At 38.1% G+C, this 22,237-nt stretch overlaps 1 protein-coding gene across 1 annotated transcript; it reads left to right on the plus strand.

Annotated features, from left to right (window-relative positions):
* Positions 1-511: 511 nt before the first annotated feature.
* Positions 512-20,086, plus strand: mid1 (midline 1). Its single transcript, XM_062431664.1, has 10 exons — positions 512-665; positions 8,060-8,781; positions 13,876-13,971; positions 14,536-14,643; positions 16,569-16,717; positions 16,803-16,930; positions 17,592-17,735; positions 18,315-18,476; positions 18,582-18,789; positions 18,907-20,086. The coding sequence occupies exons 2-10, from the start codon at positions 8,116-8,118 to the stop codon at positions 19,253-19,255; spliced, it is 2,010 nt and encodes a 669-aa protein (XP_062287648.1). The 5' UTR covers positions 512-665; positions 8,060-8,115; the 3' UTR covers positions 19,256-20,086.
* The last annotated feature ends 2,151 nt before the right edge of the window (positions 20,087-22,237 follow it).

Here is a 22,237-nt window from a genome sequence, read left to right on the forward strand (position 1 = left end):
TCATCCATATCAGTACTGGGCCATCAGCTTCAACTAAGCCTGCTCATCATTGATTGCTTAATGCACTTTTTCCAACTATATTCCAACTGCAGTAAACTATCAAGGGTAAATATATAGCTGTTCAGATTTAAACTGAATATGGTTAGTTGCACCTGTAAATGTCATTATAATGATTACCCAGAAAAAAAACAGGAAAGAGTGTGATTAATGCACTGACTGCTGTTTTTCACGGTGTAGAGCTGAGTTGTTTGGAAGATGTTTTGTTCTGAGGATGACAAAAAAGCTTTGTTGAGAGTCATGGCAAAACTCCATGGTCTGATAGCTCAGAGTGATAGATCTACCCTGCAGAAGTCCTGCCCCTTTGATGTGATTGGCTCTTGCAACAATTTGCAGCCCTATGTGTCTAAATGGGGTAGGTACAGTTCTCGGTGAGAGGAGAGGAAGGCTGGAAAGTTTCGATCCTCTTGCTGGTTTTCAGTGCAGGCTTAGGAAAGAGGGTTAGAGGGTCAGACACTCACATTAGACACTAAAAAAGACGAGTCACTCTACTCAAACTTCACACCATTGCAGTGGATCAGCTTTGCAGAGCCCAAATATCAACACTGACTGACTTTAAAGGTGGCTCTTCCCTCTCCTGCCTGTTTATGGATGTAATCATGTGGCGGGTAAGTCAGAGGGTCATTCTAAGCTTAAAAGCCTCAATGTGCATGCAAGTCTGTACTTTCTGTACCTCTGTTTTGCAAAAACATTGAGTCATCATAGGTTTCTAAGCCTCCAGGCTCCAGGGATTTTTTCGAGTGCTGAGGTTGTTTGGCTTTGTTGTGTTCACAGACTCCTTCAAGTTATGAGCTGAATAATACTTGAGGGGTTAGATGACCTAGTGGGAAGGCCATGGGGAATTTTGTGATTAAAAGCGTCAAAGAGAATGGGAGTAGCCAAAGTAGCTTTAGTAGTGTCAAAGCAGCTGTTCAGAGTTTCCTAAAATATACTTCTACATGGACTCTTTCTAAAAGAGCACAATATAATTTGTAATCGCACTCATGGCAACATAATACTATTCTTCTCATTTTCATCAATTTTCATTTTCATTGTTTTTTATTATCTTTATTCAAACTGAGGCATCCACCGCAGTGCTAGGAGAAATAATCCATCCTTTCATCCATAATCTGACCACCTTTGACCTACAAAATACCATTTACTCTACAGATAAGATAAAAGATGCAGACATTTTTCACCTGTTATGTTCATATGTGTTGCAGCAATACAGCCTATAAGTGAAAAGAGTATACTAGTCATTTTACATGAGGCTAATGAAGGGTAAAACTGGGACATTGCAGTTGGGTCTTAAATTTCCATTATTAATTAGTAACTTATCTTGTTCCTGTGAGGAGGAACATAAGACATCTTCCCACCAGAATGTGCTGCCTTTGATCACTAGTGTGACAAATATATATCAAGCAGTCACCATGGAAACACATGGAGGTCTTTAAAGAGTACAACTTACCATTAGTTTGAAGAAAATAGTAAGGGTTTTGCAGATTTGTGAATAATAATAATGACGGCATTATTATTATTATTATTATTATTATTATTATTATTATTATTATTATTATTATTATTATTATTATTATTATTATTATTAATATGTTGCTGTTCTTATTCATTTCCTTTTAGAGTTAGGAAAATATGAAAATTGATTCACTAAAAAATGCATTTTTAAATGTAGAGATATTTTAAAGTTGTAAATGTATAATGTCTCCAAGCAATTTTTGCATTTTTCATTGTAGGCAAAGTCTTCTGTTTTGGGATAGACGTGTTCTGTATTTTATGAATCAGCCACATGATGGTGCTCTGTGAGTGTTTTCCACAACGCCAAAACATCTATTCTTACTGTTGTAGGATGTCTGCAAATTGCTTGTCCACATATGAAGTACGCCAGATAAACACATGATGGGTCACCCGTTTAGATTGTTTACAAAAGGCATCATTCTTACTTATAGTTTTGAGCACAGTGACACAGTTTCCTGTGTCTGAGTTTCGAGGGAACAGGCTGCAGCAGCCGCCTGCCTGGAAAGTCACATTCTGTAAAAGTTCCTGTGGTTGTGGGAAGGATACAGTGTTTCCCCGCTGATGCCACCTGCCAAGCCGCGGAGAGGAAATGAGAGTTTGGTGCAACTTCTGATGCTGACCAGGATGACCTGTACAGCACAGACAGTAAGCATGTGGGGGGAGGAAGGGGAAAAAAACAAACTTGTTTGACTGACCTTTAGACCTGTGTTTCAAGCTCTTGGTCTGTAAGAAACTCATTAGCTTCAGATACTATGTAGCCTACATTGCTTATTTTAGTGCTGTTTCTTCATCTGGAGCTTCATTATAGAACATCCTGTTCAGTGGGGAAGGAAGCTCAAGCCTCTGAATGGAAAGTTGAACTCTTACTTTCATTACAATTTTATGTCTGTTAACATCAGTTTTCCAGATGTGTGTGCACAACAAAAACATATGAAACTGTTAAACTACTCTTTATTTTTAACAACATTTCAAGTTTTAATATTCAAACATATGGGCAGAGAACATGGGGTCTTTCTTGATATCAACAAACATCAGAAAGAGGTAGCCAGGTACAGTTCATTACAAAGGAGTTTCAGCATTAATACTTAATGTAAGAGAGAGAAAAAACAATTAAAAAAAAAAACCTAATCAGTATCTGTTTCCTATTTCCTCCAGTATTTTCCCCCTTTGTCTTTCTGTACATGAAGGGTGTAAGTCATCTTTTCCATGGAGCTTTTATAATTGACAGTTCCTGTTAAAGGTCTACAGTAGGGGATTTCTCTGAAGCCATCATTCATTTGGTGACAGCTTTTTACATGCAACCAAGAAAATATGCAGCAGGTATACATCAACTTTATATGAGTCTTCAAGAGTAACAATTAAATGTTGCACATTTCTCCAAAAATGGTTAGATACGGATTTAGTTTTTCTTAAGCACTTTTTTGATTGGAGTGTAGTCCTTTCTCTTGTTTTGCAACTCCTCAGCATAGTCATAGTTGAAATACACCCTCTTGTCTTACGTAAACTTTGTTATAGGCAGTGTGCAGGATTTTCTCCTGAGTTGTAAACTGCAGAAAACAAATCACAATAGAGCGTAGTGTTGTACTAGCAGGTGGTTTTTGGGCCAGTCCTTGATGAGCCCTTTCAATTCTTAGTTATTTTCCCTGATATAAGCCAGGAGAGTCTCCCAGTTATGTCTTAACGACTTGACAAAAAGTGAAAGGAGATGCCTTCGACCTTTTCTCTTCATATATATGAATGTTTTTGCAGGAGCATTCTTCCAGGTCCAACAATTTTTCCTGCAGTGCTCATTGATTTTTGAGTAGTTGTATTTAAGTGTTTTTAACTCTGATATCCCACTTTTCTGTTCCTGCCATGCTTCTCTACACTTCTTCCAGGCCCAAGGTTGCTTCCTTGATTTGGCTGGTAGTGTTTTGAATTTTCTGATTGATTTCAGTAGTCAGGTCTTCTAACTCTGCTTTCATGAACAAAACATGAATTAATTGAGACAATCTTATTGCCGACATAGTTATATGATACGTGGAAGGGGGTAGTCTTTTGGGACTCACGAAAACAAAAGCATAACTTATGCTGCCTTGCTGTTGCTCACGCCAAGGGAAACCATCTTGTATATCCATGTAATCCTGTTTGATAGATAGCCTAGATGTTTAGATATGTAATTAACTTGTCCTCCATAATCATTTAAATAACAGTAATCATGGATATTGGTCAGGACCAGGCTCTCAATAATGTATGCACCTGCAGATCAGATACATTTGTCAGTATAATCAGCTGGCTCGTGCTGCTATTGCAGTAAATTACTTTAGGCCAGAGTGGGCTGCTGCTGAGCTGGCTGCTTTAGGGAGCAGCAACAGGCTACACATTGGTCACAGATACGCTGCAAAGACAGGATTAGAGATAAATATGTTAGGTGTCTGCCCCAGGAGAGAAGACAAAGAGCAATCATACTCTTACAGTTGCTGAATACATGGTTCACAGCCATCATCAAGGGTGATAAAAGACCACAACCAAACAGATTAAAGAAAGTGCTTAAGCAAAAAATGTTCTTCCTGTCTTTAAGATTGTTATTGTTTCATCTCTAAATGACCCATTACCTCCTAATCAAATAAAACTCCAAATGTTAAGTAAGCCCCTCGCAATTGTAATGAGTGCATTATGTCTCACACCTGTCATATCTGCTAATACTCAACAGTAAGCACATTGATTCATAATTCTGCTCTGCAGATTGCAATTAAATTAACATACAGTATATCCAGAAAAGGGAAATTTACTCAGACTGTTTGTTAGTTAGCAGACACTGTACTCTTCCAGCTAGGCTGAATATTGTTGGTCAAACGTGGTTGTACATGTAATTAGAGCCACCCAATACATATAATACTAATGTTGTGATATACCATCAGTATTTGTCTTGTCTTTAAGACTGCATTAGATTTTTTAGCTCATCTGACTGTTGTAAGTGAGCAATATCAACTATGAATCTGTTTGATTACCATTATATGATTATTACTAGACCTGCAACGATTAGTTGATGAATCAATCAGTCAATCCACAGAAAATTAAATGGCAACTATTTGAATAATCAAAGAATTGCTTTGGTGTATTGTCAAGCAAGAATATCAAACATTTGCTGATTCCAGCTTCTTAACTTGTGATAATTTGTTGCTTTTCTTTGTTCATATATGATAGTAAACTGAATATCTTTGATTTCTGGATGGTTGGGCAGACAAAATAATTATTTGACAAAATAATAATGAATTTGAAGATATCATCTTTGGCTCCGGTAAATTATAACAAGCATTTTTCAATATTTTTTTCAATATTTATATACTTATTACTAATGTTTTTCAATCTTAACAAAAAAAAACAACAACAAAACAAATCAACAAAATGTTTAAACCCTTGGAACAGTATATTCTGCTGAAAGATTATTCTCTGAGCAGAAGAGAGGAAGACTAAAATGATAACTGTGTTCAAAAGAACAACTCAAAATCTTTTTTCTTTTTCTGGTTTTCTTCATATACTGAGTTCCTCTCGCTAATCAAATGATACTAAATTCCTTCTCAGTTGGAGACTATATAGAAGACACCAAGGGAATACCAGTCACATTCCCATGTGCATCTCCTAAGCAATGTAGCTCACGCCCACCGCTTTGTCTGAACTTTAGTACGCCTTTAATATTTACAGTGTGTATCTGTCTGTCAGAGAGGGTAGTCACTCTGGGGGCTCCTTTGAATGACAGGAGGATTCAAATGGAGCATAGCGGGGGGGTGTCTGGAAATAGAGGCACATGGTAAGCAGATGGTACCTCTGTGATTCCCACATGAGGGCCAACTGGGATTGAATTGGATGTAGCAGATGATGTTAGGTAGTGTCTTCATTTCTTGTCTTATCTGTCAGAGAGCAGGCTTCAGTTTTTGCTTTCTGGAGGTTGATGGGAATGTTCTAAGCCAGTCAGTGTTTTACCTTTCACCTATTTTGGTAAAGGACAGGTAAAGTGTGTTTGTGTTGTGATATTTGTGAGACGCATCTTTAACATCTGGAGACAGACAACAAATGGTGATGTAATTAACTGATTCTACATCACCTTGTTTGTTGGATACTGAGAGAAGCACATACCTCTGTCCCACTTTACAGATGAGTCCTGCTCTCTCTCAGCTATGTTGTGTCCTCCCAGCTTTTCTCTTTGAATCCCTGGTGGCCCAGCCAAGAAAAGTTCCAGTCAACAGCATTGTGCTGCTTGGGGCAGTGGGATAGTCACGCACACAAGTAAACCTGAAACTGATCCTGACGCTTTGAATTTCTGAATGGGCTGCACTGAGAGGACACTAACCTGCCTGTGAGGACATGAGCTGGGACTCTGTACAATCCAAAGCCTCCGCCTATTTGCTGATTATGATTGTCTCTCTCTCTCTCTCTCTCTCTCTCTCTCTCTCTCTCTCTCTCTCTTTCTCTCTCTCTCTCTCTCTCTCTCTCTCTCTCTCTCTCTCTCTCTCTTCCTCTCTCTCACTCTCTCTCACACTCACACTCACACACACACACACACACACACAAACACACACACACACACACACACACACACACACAGTCTCTCTCTCTCTCTCTCTCTCTCTCGCTCTTGTCTTCTTCCAGTACTGGCCAGCTCTCCAGCTGTAGGTGGAGCTGGCTTTCCTGGAATTGTCGGGCAACTTTTCCTGTTGTGCTTGCTACCTCTTGCTCAATCTCTTGCCTAATGACAGCTGTGCTGCAAGATTACTGTGCTGTGGAGACTTGTACCATCTGGATACTCATCTTTACAGTACGCTGGGGGTTTATGGCTGGTGCATTTGTTGTCATGAACATATTTTCATGATTCAGGTCAGAAGTTTTCCTTCAGCAGCAATGTCTCGGCAGTGCAAAGTGGGGCGAAATCCATCGGTGGGTAAAGTAAACTGTGTATGAATGGAGGAGCTTTCAGGAGTGCGTAATGTACTTTGATGCTGTAACACAGTTTTGCCACAGTGTTATTTTACAAACTCTCTTAAACTTCAGGGTATTTTATACCATAGGCGATGACATCACAGGATTAATGTCTTTTTGCATTGTGTTTGTCATACAAAGCTCTTTGTTCATATTGTATTCCGGACAGCCTGCTTATATTAGGTCTTAACCTGTGTGGCGAGACCTGTACAGGCACAGTAACTGCTATTTGTAGCTAATAGCTTTGCTGTCAGCTGTGTTGTATCTCAAGAACCCTATTGAAACTAATGGATAAAAATAAGTAGTTTCACATGCCATACTCTGATTTTTTTTGTAGAGATGAGTTCAGTTTTATGCTATTTGCAGCATATATAATGTATGGATGGCTTAAGAACTATTTAAATATCGTTTATAATTGATCAACAGTATCGGTACAACAGTAAATAAAATCAATAATATCTTACATTTTAGAAATAATATATTAATGAATGATAAAACCTCTAATAACAATATATGTACCAAAGACTTGATTTTGTAGGTTTATGAGTAGTTTGCATAGTGAGATTTTGTATTTGATCCTCAAAAATTACTTGTAGACAACTCAACTACCGTGCTTTGTCTGTAAAGAACAAAATAGCATCATGACAAAGGCCCACAGATGCATCACCTTCACAAGAGACAAGTGCAACAATTGCTGCTTGTCTGGTACAGTACAGCGGGATGGTTGAATCTGAATAGAATGGAAAGAACAAACCCAGGTCTGTAGCTCAGAGGTAATTGCTGTATCCTCACAACTTCAAAAGGCTACTTGTGCCCGAGTGTCCTAATAATGAGCTTTTGCCTTCTTCACACATAATGAGTGGAGGTAGAGAGTTCACATAGAGAGACGCTGTGAGCACAGTGTGTCCACTCGCAGCTGGGGTGTCTGACCGGCCATGAACAAAGGCTTAGTGTCTGTGATAGCGTGGAGCTCCACTCATCAGCAAGCAGGCCAATAGACTTCTGCTTGGCTGAGCTGTCAGTCCTCACTGGCCTGCTGGCCTGCGGGCTACAGTATAGAGTGGAACACATTGGGACAGGCTAGACTGCTCCTCTGCCAAATTAAAATGAGCCACTGCCGCATTTTCTAAGTTGTAAGTTCAGCCAGCATTCTGATACATTTCCAATGTGGAGACACATGTTTCTGTTTGAGTATTCTCCTGCTTGTTTGTTTTATTTTCCCAATTTGCTTCATTTCCATAATCAGATTTCTTTCACAAATATTTACATAGTATTTATATTCATAATTCACATCTAGTTTGCAATGGAAATCTAATGAAACGCAAGACAGATGAATCATTTTGATTTATTTTGATAAGCACTTGATAACAAAGAGAATATGCATGATGTCTGTTTTATTCAATTTTTCCCACTAAGTAACCTTAATGTCTAAAACTGGATATGTTGAAGGGTCATTAACTACTATTCAAGAACTGTTCACAACCTTTTTTTAGTAATCCCAGTTTTTTAATTCATGTCTGTGTCATATTTGCAGATAGCTGATCAGCTTCCCTGGATTTCGCTGACAACCCCACTTTGTTTTGCTTGAAGATGGAAACATTGGAGTCGGAGCTGACCTGCCCAATCTGTCTGGAGCTTTTTGAGGACCCGCTGCTCTTGCCCTGTGCACACAGCCTTTGTTTCAACTGTGCCCATCGTATTTTAGTCTCCCACTGCACGCCCAGTGAGCCAATTCAGTCCATCAGCGCCTTTCAGTGCCCGACCTGTCGCTATGTCATCACCCTCAACCAGAGGGGCCTAGAGGGACTCAAACGCAACGTAACTCTGCAGAATATCATCGATCGCTACCAGAAGGCTTCTCTAAGTGGACCTAATTCTCCTAACGAGACTCGGCGTGAGCGATCCGTCCCCGACAGCAAAGCCATGACATCTCCCAGCGACAGGGTGCAGTGTCAGTTCTGTGAGCAGGACCCTCCACAGGATGCTGTGAAGACCTGCGTGACCTGCGAGGTGTCTTACTGTGAAGAGTGTCTCAAAGCCACCCATCCAAACAAGAAGCCTTTCACGGGCCACCGTCTAATCGAGCCACTGCTGGACTCCCATCTGCGTGGGCTCATGTGTCTGGAGCATGAGGATGAGAAGGTCAACATGTACTGTGTGACAGATGAACAGTTGATCTGTGCCTTGTGTAAGCTGGTTGGCCGACACCGGGACCACCAGGTAGCAGCCCTCAGTGACCGATATGACAAACTCAAGGTAAGAAATGATCTGTAGTAAGAGGAATGCTTGGAGATCTATAGTATAATACACTGAAAAAAACAAAGGAAGAAAACCCCTAACAGTTCCTACTGTAAATTCAATACCCACAGAGCTGATAAAAACCTGATTTCTGCATTCATTCAAAACCTGTTTTCAGCTTATCACAGTATGAAAGGTGCACAAACAGATAATGAATTTGCTGACCATTCATTTTATACATGTAAATATACATTTCTATGTCATAAAAACCCTTTTACTACTGCTTGGTTTCAGTGATATAACTCACCATCCATCAGCATATTATAAAAAGTTGCTCATAACTGTAACTTTTGACAATGTATATTATTTATTGTTTTTATTAAGAAATCAACTTCTTATAGTAATGGTAACATTAATATATAACCTATAATTTCTTCAATTGCTTTATCACTGTGCAGTTTAACTGAGTCAGTTGTGTTTCTGAGCTTCTGACATAATTTTGTTTAAAATGTACTCAATCAGTACCCTCTGTGAAAGGAAAATTATATAAAAAATGTGAATGATCTGCTACTCGATGAACACAATGTGGTCCTGTTTGGAATTATAAGTAAGTAAATGCTGAATCATTTAATGGAAAATAAGCATTATCTACAAGCAAATCAGCAGTACAGTATAAACACAATAAACTACCTACTGAAGAATGACCAATACAGAATAACAAACTTCACAAAATGACTCCCTCACTCAGTTAGATTTCACAGTAATGCGTGTGACTGTAATGGACTCATAAATTAAGATAAACGTTTTCATAAGTAATGCCTTCCAGTAAAACGCATTGGAAGAATATTCATGAAAAAGCGTAGGAGGACTGGGTCTGTCTTGGACAGTTTAAAATGTAATGACAGCCAAAGCAAGAGACTGCTTTCACAGTTTCAGGATAAGTGGAAATATTCACTCTCGGCAGATGCATTAACATCAATAAGCCATGACAAGATGCTGTTACTGCTATAAAAAAAAGAAAAAAAGAAGGTGGCTCTGCATTCCTTCCATTGTAGGTGTGAGCTACAGTTCGATTTTTGGCAAAGCAGAGGAAGTCATGGGATCATTTCATAGTTAACTACAAGGCAAATAGAAAGTCAAGCCATTTAACACAATTCAAGCAAGGCATATTCTCTCAAATGATCAAAAAGTCCATTATTTTAAAGTTGTCATCCAACTGAATTGAGTTTTTCAGTCCAGACGAAGTTTAAATTTATTTAAGTGTATCCTGAGAACTGCATGGCATTTGCTGCATGAAATTTAAAATGAGGGTGCTCTTTGTTTTCACAAACACTCACAGAGTTTCATGCATGACTCACGAAAGAGGGGGTTTACTGTATCAACAGTTTCACTCAAAACCCCTTTTATGCTTGTTCCTTTCTTTCACAATTCTTGATCACAGTGGAACAGCAATCTTTTGCAACATATTTGGCAAGATAGGTCCGAGGACCCGTCTTAACCTGTCTCCTTTGTTTGATCATGCTGTCGTTGTGCAGAAATCTCCTGGCCGCTTTCTCTGTGTGGGGCGTGATCATTCACACCAGGAGGCAGACCAGGTGATCAGCATTATTTCTTTAATTCCACATTCAGGGACAGATTTATTTGATGAAACTTATCAAGGGTTTCTATCGATCTAGTTTAAAAAACAACAAAATGAATTAAATGAGAGAATACATTCAGCGCACACCTGGTCAGCCACATACAATAAAGGGAAGATAGTCTCAGTGGTTATTAATGTGACAGTAGTATTCTGCTGTGTGTTTTTATTATTTGATGTAGTAGTTATTGTGTTATTGTTCTTTCTCTTTAATAATGCACATTCTCCATTTGGATATTGGATGTATTCAAAGGCGAGTCCGCTTTATCTTCTTAGAGACTTACAAGCAATGGTCTCTTTTCTTACTTAATGCAATTTAATAATGGCATTTATTCTGCTAATTCATGTTTTTATTTACTTTTGTATCTTGCTGACTTCATATCACAGTAATTCCCATTTTATAGAACAGAATCTTTTTATAAAAAGAAAGGAAGCGAAAGATAGTTTTTTCTCATGACAAGCAGGGTAGGACCCAGGTGGCATGCAGCTGAGCTTGTTCATATTTGTTTATTTTTACAAACACATGTTTATAGCTACATTGCCTCACATTTCCCACATTTCCACACAAAGGGATATTGTTACTTTGTAAAGGCGAGAGTGTGTGCACATGTGTGCAGCCAAGTGAAACGCAGAGATATCTCTATAGGCAGGTTTTTGCACTATATAACATGACTCTGATCAGGTATTCTATCACTTATTAACCATCCATTCTCTTACTATGTCAATGTATTCGTATTTATGGTCAAATGAAGGGATGGAGACCATTCCAACATGCCAAGGGTGAAAGGGTCACAGAGCTAACATATAAACAGACAACATTCTTATCTATACAGGCAACTTGAAGTTTCAGCTTTATTTGAGTCAAATATCTTCAAATATCAGGAAGAAAGTGATGTAAACACAGGGCGAACATGCAGACATTCATGAATGAAACTCAAAGTTGCAATGTTAACCATTAATCCATAGTGTTACCATATCTGTTATTAGTAATGGTGGAAAAATGGACAGCTGTGACATAAAAATAACATGCAGTTCAGTCTGTACAGTGTTTAAGTTATACTGCTTTAATTATGTTAGCAACAGCTCTAGAGGCACACATTTGGATAAACAACACGTTCACATGGCTTTGTATTATTATAACGTCATGATTATTGTTGCTTTCGAGAAGTATTGGTAGGCAACTGGGCTATAGTACACAATGTTTGCAAATCACCACTTTGCAGTACCTGCTATAACTTAGGTAAACATATGAAACTTGAACAAGCCTATGTGAATAGCTTCTCTGCTAACTTGTTAGCAATTAACTATAAAAAATACTATTGTATCATTAATATAGCTCATAAAACATTGTGTATTCCACTTCATCAAATATTGAAAAATACACACACACGCTATGTATGTGTACTCTCTCTCTCTCTCTCTCTCTCTGTCTCTCTCTCTCTCTCTCTCTCTCTCTCTCTCTCTCTCTCTCTCTATATGTATATAGAGATATAGGTATCAAAAGGAACCTCCTTTGTAGGCCTTTTTCACAAGACATTTTGACTTGTCATAGCAGGAAAAGCAGAGGTGTTGCTAGTAACATTAATAATGCCACTATTTTATTCAAGTGTTCCAGTGAACCAAGACAGTGAGCCCACATGTACAACACCAGTACTCTGAAACTGAAGCAGCTAAATGTAATTCAGCCATCATAAGGGCACAAACTGCCCTCCAACACAAGTAAAAACGTACACATGTGTAACAGGAGTTGTAGCACTCACAGGATAAAGCGACAAACTTTGACAAAGGATACAAATCTCACATGTTGACACAGGACAAAATTCCAAGTCCTGACAGTGACCTGTCAGGACTGAGAGAGGAAGGAAGAGAGACTGGCCAAAGCAAAGGTGTGGGACCAGAAGCTTTCACACACAAAAGGAAGCTGCTATTCTTTCCTCGCATCAGGTTTAAATGATTTTAGGAAAGAGAACTCCATTAGAGAGATCTGTCCAAACACAAAAAATGCTATTAATGTTGCAGGAGAAGACGTATTTTAGGCACATGGTGAAATCCACTACATGAAAAATGGTAGAAGAATGGGACTGGCTGTTTGTCTTATGCTTCCTCTCTGCCTCTTTTTCATTTGCTATCCCTCTCTATGTTTGGCTTTATTTAAGGGATACTTGTCATATTCAAACTACAAAAACCACCGGACGAGTTTTAAGCTTATACATTTGGCTATACTCAACGTCAGTTTGATGAATATGTTATGCCTCTTGCGTTCGTTTTGCGAACTCACCTCACCTTTACCTGGAAGTCAGCATCTGAAATGGCTTTCATCCCCTCTTCTTCTGTATAATTAAATCATATTTGTGAGAGTGGTAAAATAAAGCCCCTGATATTTTAGTCCACAGCGATGCACACCTTATAAAATCACAATGTGAAACATATGACCTGAAAGAGGTCTCCCCACTATTTGCTCCGAGCATTGGATCTTTGCAGGCCTCTCTCTCTGACCTGTTTGTTCTCGTCTTTAAAGCATTTCATGATGTTCAAAATATCTTTTTGAACATCAAAATGTTCCTATTACATTTTGTGAAGGAGGATGTTTTGTAATGTGTACACTGTGTTTTCAACATATGAAGATGAATTGATTGCTAAATACATCTTGAATTACATTCCATTTACGATGTGTAACCATCTAAGACATCAATTCATCAATATTCATCATATTTTTCTTAAACATGTTTCAGTGTCATGATAATGCACTTTATTTTCTTACAATAAAATTATAGATCTAGTCACAATTGAATAGATGTAATAATAGATTGACACAAGCACTTTTTAGCTGATTTAAAACATAAGTCATGTCACTACCTATGAATGGACCGATTATTTATTATGTTGTGTTGTAATGTGTAATGTAATGTGTTGGTTTGTGTATTAAAACACCTGACAATTTTTCAGTGATTTGTAAGTGATGTGAATATTTCCATAACAGTACATTTTTGAGGGGGGCACACTTTTTGTCATTTGAACCATAGCATAATTTAATGTGCTATAAATCCTTCATTCAAGAAGACTAATGTCTTATATTGAAATACATTTTGTACAACACAGTACAGAGTCATCATGCTACCCAATTACAGTAAGAGATTAAGTTTGAAACACAAGCCTTTGATCTGAGTCAGTGATTAACACAGCCAGGGTTTAGTTGGTCCAAATCACTGGCAGATGCTTTGCTAAGCTCCGTGGCCTCAGCAGGCAGTATGATGGGATCTTTGGCACATAGGGAGGACTTGGGGTTCTGCATTGATTAGAAACCAAATGTGGCCACAGTCATATCCAATGGCAGCATTGTCTGTCTTCCCCTGTGCTCGGGCCAGATATGAACCTTATGTTCCTATTCACTTAACTCCAAGATGCATTCACCTGTTTACAGCTTGATGAGGGGGACAGTGTGTAATGAGCTATTCTTTTTCAATTTTGTTTTTCAGCAAGCCTTGGATTCCAACCTCAGCAGTCTACTCAAGAGGACCAGTGAGTTGGAAACTCTGATGGGCAAACTTATCCAAACCTGCCAACACGTAGAGGTGGGGTTGTTTATCTTTTCCCATTCAGGTGGGGGCTCTTTGCCTCTGTGGCATTTCATGGGTAAAAAGTCATAAAATTATTAACACAGTGATGAATTACTGTATATGAAAAGTGGCTTTTCATCATCCAAACAAGATTAAGCTCCTATTTACCTTATTTGCAACAGATTGAGTATTTTTAGAAATGATAGATAGATAGATAGATAGATAGATAGATAGATAGATAGATAGATAGATAGATAGATAGATAGATAGATAGATAGATAGATAGATAGATAGATAGATAGATAGATAGATAGATAGATAGATAGATATGGCATGCATGGATTTTGTTCATTATATCGCCTCACTGCATTTAGTACTGATCCTTGCTTAACATATATTTAAAATGGCATGGACTGTACTCTAATGTAGTTTCCTGTCACATGGGCTTTGTGTAAAATTAATGATGCTGTCTGTAATAATTCCATCGAATGAACCTGAAGTATTAGAGCAAAACATATCGGCAAAGCAAATAAATTACAAAACACTTCCATTATTGACCGTTACTTATGTCCTATCCAGGTAAATGCAACGAGACAAGAAAACAAGCTGGTTGAAGAGTGTGACCTGCTGATTAATATCATCCAGCAGCGAAGACAAATCATAGCGACCAAGATAAAGGAGGGAAAGGTATTGTTTGTCATTTTTTGTATTGATAACCTTGAAACCCCATGCAGCTGACAAGTGAGCTCACAAGTCAACACCTGAGCATGCTGTTCTTATTTTAATGCAGCAATAACAAATGTCTCTAACATGTTTCCTCTTACAAATGGATAAAACACACTCTGCTATAGCCTTACTTGGTCTGTGGGTGGCTAATGTTAGCAAACGTTACACAGATATTCCTGACATTACTGAAGCTAGTTCGCTAACTTTAGCACTCTTCTCTACTGCTTCTGTAAAGCTATATTTTTTAGCTTGTCACAGATAAACATTTTAATAATTTTATTACCGAAGTATAAGACTGTGTATACCTCACAATAACATGTTTGTTTTTTCCTGCTAAGTGTTTGATTCACTCTCAGTCAGGAGTGATGATGCCTTAAAAGCAACTGAATTTACAGAAAGGAAATGAAGTCTTGCTTTAACAAACTAATATATCTGTTTAAGCTTTACAAGTTTTTGAGTTTGTCCACTACAATTTGAATGTAAACCCGAATGGTTGATGATTTTTTATTAATTGATAAGCTTGTGTAGTAAAAGTGCATCATACCATTCAACCTGTGGCTTCCTTATACAGTATGTGTTATTTTTTGCATAGAGAAGCCTGAAGTTGCATGAAAAAACACACATTGCATTAAATGTTCAAAGGAGGCTTTTTTGACATCTCAGCTTATTTAAAGTCATTCTCTTTTTTCCACTTCTATAACTGGCTGATGGCAACATATCCTCAGATTTGTTTGGTTAAAGTATTTTATTTGGTTTTGTAAATTTGTCACGCTGCTTGCACCAAAATACTCTTTGTTTTGTCCTGTGCTTTTGTCCCTTTATCAACTCTAGGGTACTTTTGGCACAGTGAGCATACATTTAATGTGAATGTGCCATGCCTTTTGTATGATTTCCCTTCCTTTTCCCATGTTGGACAGTGTGGCTTGCTGTGCCATGTACAGTGTCAGAGTAAGATGAGCCCTGCTTCCTGTGATCGCCCTCCCTAGAGGAGGACTCTTTCCTTCCTCACCGTGTGCCTTCTGTCAGGTTCTGAGGTTGCTATCAGCCACTAAACCAAAGAGGCACAGAGGTGGGATGTAGGAGAGTCTTGTTGCTATGGCAGCATTAGAAGAAAATTATCTTTATTGTCATTATAATCAGGCACAATTAAATTTTGCATGGCATCTCCCTTGTAGTTAAAATAAACAAATAACAGCAGTACCAGAAAACAGCAGCAGTACAGTAGCAGCTTAATTTTTAAAATGTGACACATGTGCAAGTACAACTTCAATAAAACACTAGTTAAGTTCAGTTTACACATTTACAAATTTACAGATGTTGAATGTTACAACTATTGATAAATAGATGCTAAATCTTTGTTTAAAGAGGTGGGTGTGAATGTGTATGTGGTCTCTCTCAAGCTACTTTTGGGGACAAATTTCAGACTGAACACCAGTTAATTAGAGACAGCTTGTCCAGTTGGGGACAAAAGTTGTCCCCAATTGAGAAAAATATATTTTTTGGGTCAGTAGTCAAGGTTAAGGCTAAGTTAAAGTGATGAAAGTATAAGGCTAAGTCTCCAGGAAATTAATGTAAGTCTATTTAATGTACCCAAAAGTGACCATGGCCTGATATGTGTGTGCGTGTGTGTATGTCACAGTCCTGGTGTGTCATGAGAGATGTTTCATAAACAAACCTCTAATGCCAGCTTAACCCAGTCTTGAGGGTATTACACAACTGAAAAAAATTATCAAAGGTGTAAATAACATTTTTCTCCAGTTGGATTTTCAAATTGGTAAGGAAAAATCTAATCTAGAGTCAGGCAGATAGACGCCTCCCAGGTAGCACATTGGTTGGTTATTTACCAAGCTATTAATCTATCTGGCATATCTTTTTTTTCTGTCCAGGCTGTGCGACTGAGGAAACTAGCCCAGCAGATAGCCAGCTGCAAGCAGTGCATTGAGAGATCTTCCTCCCTCATCACTCAGGCCGACCAAACCCTCAAGGAGACAGACCACACTCGGTTCCTTCAGACAGCTAAAAGCATCTGTGAGAGGTGAGGCAATGGTGAAAGTCAACACTATCAGCAAAGGATAAATACAGTGCATAAAAGTGCCTCATAATTTACTTCTGTATTACAGAGTCTCTATGGCAACGGCATCTTCTCAAATCCTGTTACCTGAAATAAACTTAAATGACACCTTTGATACTTTTGCTTTGGACTTCACGAGGGAGAAGAAATTGCTAGAAAGTTTGGATTACCTCACAGGTAAACGTTTTGCAGGTTAAGTAATCAATATTTTATTATTTGACATGAAGCCCATCTGTGAATGACCATAATCTACCCATTGCTCACTCAGTATGTGGTGCCAAATTATTTAAACTTCATAGCTTTTGGCCAATTTTCCACACACATGCTCTATAATTCTACACACTTATAATTTTAGATGAAATGATGGATTCCTCTATACAAACTTGACATTTTTTTTACCTTGAATTATGGATTCATACAATTCAAAGGCTTTGGCATGGGTACTGTGAAAGCAGGGAGTTTATATTTAACTCAGGTGAGAGTGCTAAACTAAGCAAGTGATTGAAAACAAAAAAGCTCACAAATGTTAGGCTGTAGGTAAGCATTACTTTCTGCTGAATAAAATAGGTTTGATTGTTGGTGCTTAGTGCCTGCTGTGGAGAGTGTGTTTAACTCTGTATGGGGGCTGTAGCTACAATAGCTGGAGGAACTGCAACCCATCTTAATTACACTTGTTAGAATAAGGGTGGTGCTGTGATTTACCACCACCTGTCACCACCACCACATTATGATTATTTTTCTGTTTCTTGTTGTTTTTTTGTTTTGCACAATGAAATCCACCCAGTTTTGATCATTGTCTTCGAACATCAGCATATGTCTTTTGTTTTTCCGATTGCAGCGCCAAATCCACCAGCAATCCGTGAGGAATTGTGCACGGCTTCGTATGACACGATTACAGTTCATTGGACATCTGATGATGAGTTCTCTGTTGTGTCATATGAACTTCAGTACGCCATCTTCACCAGCCAGTCTAATGTTGTCAGTAAGTCTCTTCCTGAAGTGCAGTGTAATGTTTGTGGTGGAAAACATGACAATGTGATAGAGGGATTTGAAAGGGATTTCACTGAGGGGCTTTCAATTGTTTTGTGTCTATGTTACAATGCCCAAACATAACATTATATTGAAGCAGCAGGAGTGGAGCATTCTGTTCATGCTCTTATGGGTAATGAGACGTTGGCAAAATATACTGCCATTGTTGCAGGGTCTAGAAGAGGATATAGAGAAAAAATAACAGCTTAGTCAGACTGGATTTACATCCAAATGCACATCATAAGCTTGATATTATCTCTGGTTTGAAATGAAGGAGAGCGTTTGAATTGAATGCTCTAACAAGGTCACAACATGCTCAATCAGGCAATTTATTCACATGTGCCTCAGTGCTCAAGTATCCCTGGATGAGTGGTAATGCCACTGTATTTGATGAGACAAAAAGCACTGCATACAATCACGCTGTATTGTCTTACTTCTTGTTTTAAAATGCTGAATGAGGCACAACCTCAAGAGTTTTAATGATAAATTGGTTCGTTCTTTGTCAGTGACTTTCTGTCTGTCTCGACTGCAGGTTTGTGTAACTCTGCTGATAGCTGGATGATAGTACCAAACATCAAGCAAAATCACTACACTGTGCACGGGCTCCAGTGTGGCACCAAGTACATTTTCATAGTGAAGGCCATAAACCAGGCTGGAAACCGGAGCAGCGAACCGGGGAAACTCAAGACCAACAGTATGTCAAGCTCGGCAACTGCACAGAGTTTATTGTAGCATTAAAAATTCATTCATTTTACAAGCGAGCATTTTAAAAAGTTTCAAATGCCTGTCTCTCTTAAAGGTCAACCATTCAAATTGGATCCAAAGTCTGCTCACCGGAAGCTGAGGTTGTCCCATGACAACCTGACTGTGGAGAGGGATGAGACATCATCTAAGAAGAGCCACAGTCAGGACCGCTTCTCCAGCCACAGCAGCTACGGTGTCACAGGGAATGTCTATATTGACAGTGGTCGCCATTATTGGGAGGCTCTGATAGGAGGAAGCACATGGTAAAAACACCCAACTGCTGTTTCTTTTTTTTTATCAGTTTCATGATGGATTATGTTGTTTCAGATTTACCATGCTACAAATGTATTTATGACATTTTTTTCCCATCCTTCATGCAGGTTTGCAGTTGGCATCGCCTACAAGTCAGCACCAAAACACGAGTGGGTTGGCAAAAACTCAGCCTCCTGGGTACTGTCTCGCTGTAACAACTCGTGGGTAGTGCGTCACAACAGTAAGGAGATGCCCATCGAGCCCTCACCTCACCTGCGGCGTCTCGGAATATTGTTGGACTACGACTCTGGATCTCTGTCTTTCTACGACGCAGTGGGCTCTCAGCACTTGCATACGTTCGACGTCACCTTTGCACAGCCGGTCTGCCCTGTGTTCAACGTGTGGAACAGATGTGTAACAATCCTCACTGGACTTCCCATCCCAGATCACTTAGAGGGGAGAGACTACAACAACTGACAAAACGTGTCCTGCTGGATTTTCTTTGTGTACTTTGTGTACCTTGTGTACCCAAAAAGAGACCAGGATGCCTGCACTTGCACCTCTTTGACTGTGCCCTCATACTGTTGGCTGAATTACAAAAAAAGCAAACGAGATGCAATTCAAAGTTCAGGTGTACATTCCCGATCAAGCCTTTGTTAAAATTAACTGATATTTTAAGTATTTAAGAAATGATTTACAAGCATTTGTAGATGTATTATTTTGCTTTGCACATTTATGTACTATACATTACTCTGCTGGACCATTTTAAAGGTTTGCTTATTGTTTGAAAGACATGGAGATGGTCAAAAATTCAGTTTTAATTTCTAAATTCACATTATATGTTTTTCCATTTATGTGTGTAAAGGGTAATGACAAACCTTCATGTGCAAGCAACAGGAGACGTCTGTGCGACAGGAAGTCTTTGATCCTAATGTTTCTGGAAAATTGTGTTTGTCAGATATTTTTTAATGTTTTTGAAAGATTTTTAGCACTTTGAGAAAACAAAGCCTTCCACTATAAAATGTATTTCTAAGCCACTTGTACCATAAAATGTTCCCCTGTCTACTTTTTTATATGGAAAAAGTACCCAATGAAATTTAAATAATTAACAATTGCTCTTAGAAATGTCAATTTAAAGTCAGTCTTAGCAATTTTTCAAATATTTATCTGTAAATGCTCTTGAACAGTCCAGCATTAGGAGATGATTCATATCCTCATGGTAGCTGCAAACTGGTTTGAAAAAAAGTACAGTCATCAACCACGGTATCACAATTTTCACATTTAAGTTTCTCTGTGACAAGATGTAATAAAAATGACTTCATTTGATTATCAGTGTGACTTGTTCTGTTCATTTTACCCGGTACTAAATGCGTAAAATGTGTCTTGTTGGATGATAATTTAATATATTTGCTTAAACTAATTTGCAAATGAACTCTCATTAAAATGTGAACAAACCCTCACAACACCACCATAAAAAGAAAACACCAGAAGAATAGAGTGTCAGTCTTGCTCTACAGGATTCACTCTGACCTACACCAAGCCAAAATACAACTTCTGACATGATCTGCTCTGACATCCCTTTTTGTACTAGTGTAACATGGCTCGAATGCTGCAGCGTCTCCTTTCAACTAAAGTAGACAAGAGCAACAAAGAAAAAAAAAATATATGAACTCTGTGTGAACTCCCCGTGAGACACCCTGCAGACAGGACTGCAATACGTGAACACAACCTCCTCTGTTCACTGTCACCAGGATTTTTGGGATTTTGAGATGTGAATATTTTTGTATATTAACAAACACTGGAGGCCATGAAGGAAATTACAATAATTGGTATACATAATTCCTGTTTTGAATTTTAGCTATTTTTGAAAAATGGTTTAGACAAAAAGGAACAGTTTCATTAAAAAAAGATTGAGTTAATAAAAATGTGTTCCTAATGTAGGGATCAGTTGGGGGTGCATACGTTAATATACTGCATAACATTAGCTACAAATGCATTAAAACCAGACATAGCACAAAACAAATTACATTTCTGTTTTGCTTTATTTAATTATACACAGAGCATGTTGTAGAAAATAATTTCTGTTTTAACTTTTTCTCAAGACAACGGACCACTGATTGAGCTGTTTTCATCACTGATAGTATATTGAAACAAAAAAAAATCTGTTAATATATTTGTCTATTATCTGCTTTCCATTATGAGATAGACAGAAAAAAAACCCATTGTGACAAAGAACACATTGAAACAGACTTGACTGACATGACGTTTGTTGTTCACCGCTTTATCCTCCATTTGACCACACAAAGATAGACAGTAGAGTGGCAGATGTTTAAGTTCAAGTTCTTGTTTATTGGGAGTTAAGAAAATGTGTTGAATGAGTAAATGCAACGCTTACTACAAGCCTGTCAGATGGTTCACTCTGAGTGTGTACTAAGAAAAAAACAAACAAACTAATTTGCAGACATAATGAGAAATTGCAGAAAAAAACATTATTTGGAGTATTAAAACATGCCTCAAGGCTCCACCTGCTGGATTTGTATGTTTTTTGTGATAAATTAATTTCCTGGTAGAGGCATAATCCCAATAGGGAAATGTCTCAATCACATATTTGTCTTGTAATGTTAACGTTTTAATATTTTTATGGGCTGAAGCTGCCATTCAGGTGATTTAAGTAAATCCAGTCAAAGGAAAGGAAAGACAGAAAGAAGAAATAGCCCTTGGAAACAATCAGAATGAGGCTAATAAAGATTATAAAACAATATAAAACTATTTTGTTCCAGCAGTTATCTTTGTTTTACAATTTAAACCTGATGAATCCTTTTCTGCATGATTCATTATAAAGTAACTGATTAGATTAGATTCCCCTCCGCCCCTCCCCCCAAAAAAAATAAAAATGGATGGATGAATAAATTTAAACTTCATTTTTAATCAGAAGACTACTACAGAAGATGATACATCATATGTTCCATATCTGTTTTGTGTGTGTGTGTGTGTGTGTGTGTGTGGGGGGGGGGGGGGGGGGTGGTTCACAAAGATGTGCAGGCAAACATACTATTCATTTCTTTGACTGTGGATGATTTTTTGGCAAACAAAAGAATGCAACATATAAATTATTTTCATATTTGGCAAAACCCCAACATGATCATTTGGTTATTTTGTCACCCATATCAAATGTGGAAGTACACTTTGTGGCCAATAGAAGGAAGAGTTACCACTTCAATACATTTTGTACATGTTGTGTTTTAAGAGGTCAGAAGAAAAAAAAAAAATTGAAGGAAAATAATTGGTTAACCTCAATTATGGTTACTATTTCTTACACGTACTGAAGTGGGCCAAACAAAAGAGACAGAAAGAAAGAAAAAAGAAGACAAGCATATGCCAACTAAAATAGGCTGCCTGTAGGTGAAATGTCCCTGAGGATTGTGTGTAGATTGCAACCCTAGATTTGCAAAAGATCTC

Source organism: Scomber scombrus, chromosome 13, assembly GCF_963691925.1.
Source record: "Scomber scombrus chromosome 13, fScoSco1.1, whole genome shotgun sequence".
In the NCBI taxonomy this organism is placed as follows: Eukaryota; Metazoa; Chordata; class Actinopteri; order Scombriformes; family Scombridae; genus Scomber; species Scomber scombrus.

Coding starts and splice junctions, on each gene's coding strand:
- mid1 (XM_062431664.1), top strand. CDS start 8,116: ATGGAAACATTGGAGTCGGAGCTGACCTGCCCAATCTGTCTGGAGCTT. Junction 16,718..16,802: donor GCTAAAAGCATCTGTGAGAG/GTGAGGCAATGG, acceptor TCTGTATTACAG/AGTCTCTATGGCAACGGCAT. Junction 16,931..17,591: donor AAGTTTGGATTACCTCACAG/GTAAACGTTTTG, acceptor TTCCGATTGCAG/CGCCAAATCCACCAGCAATC.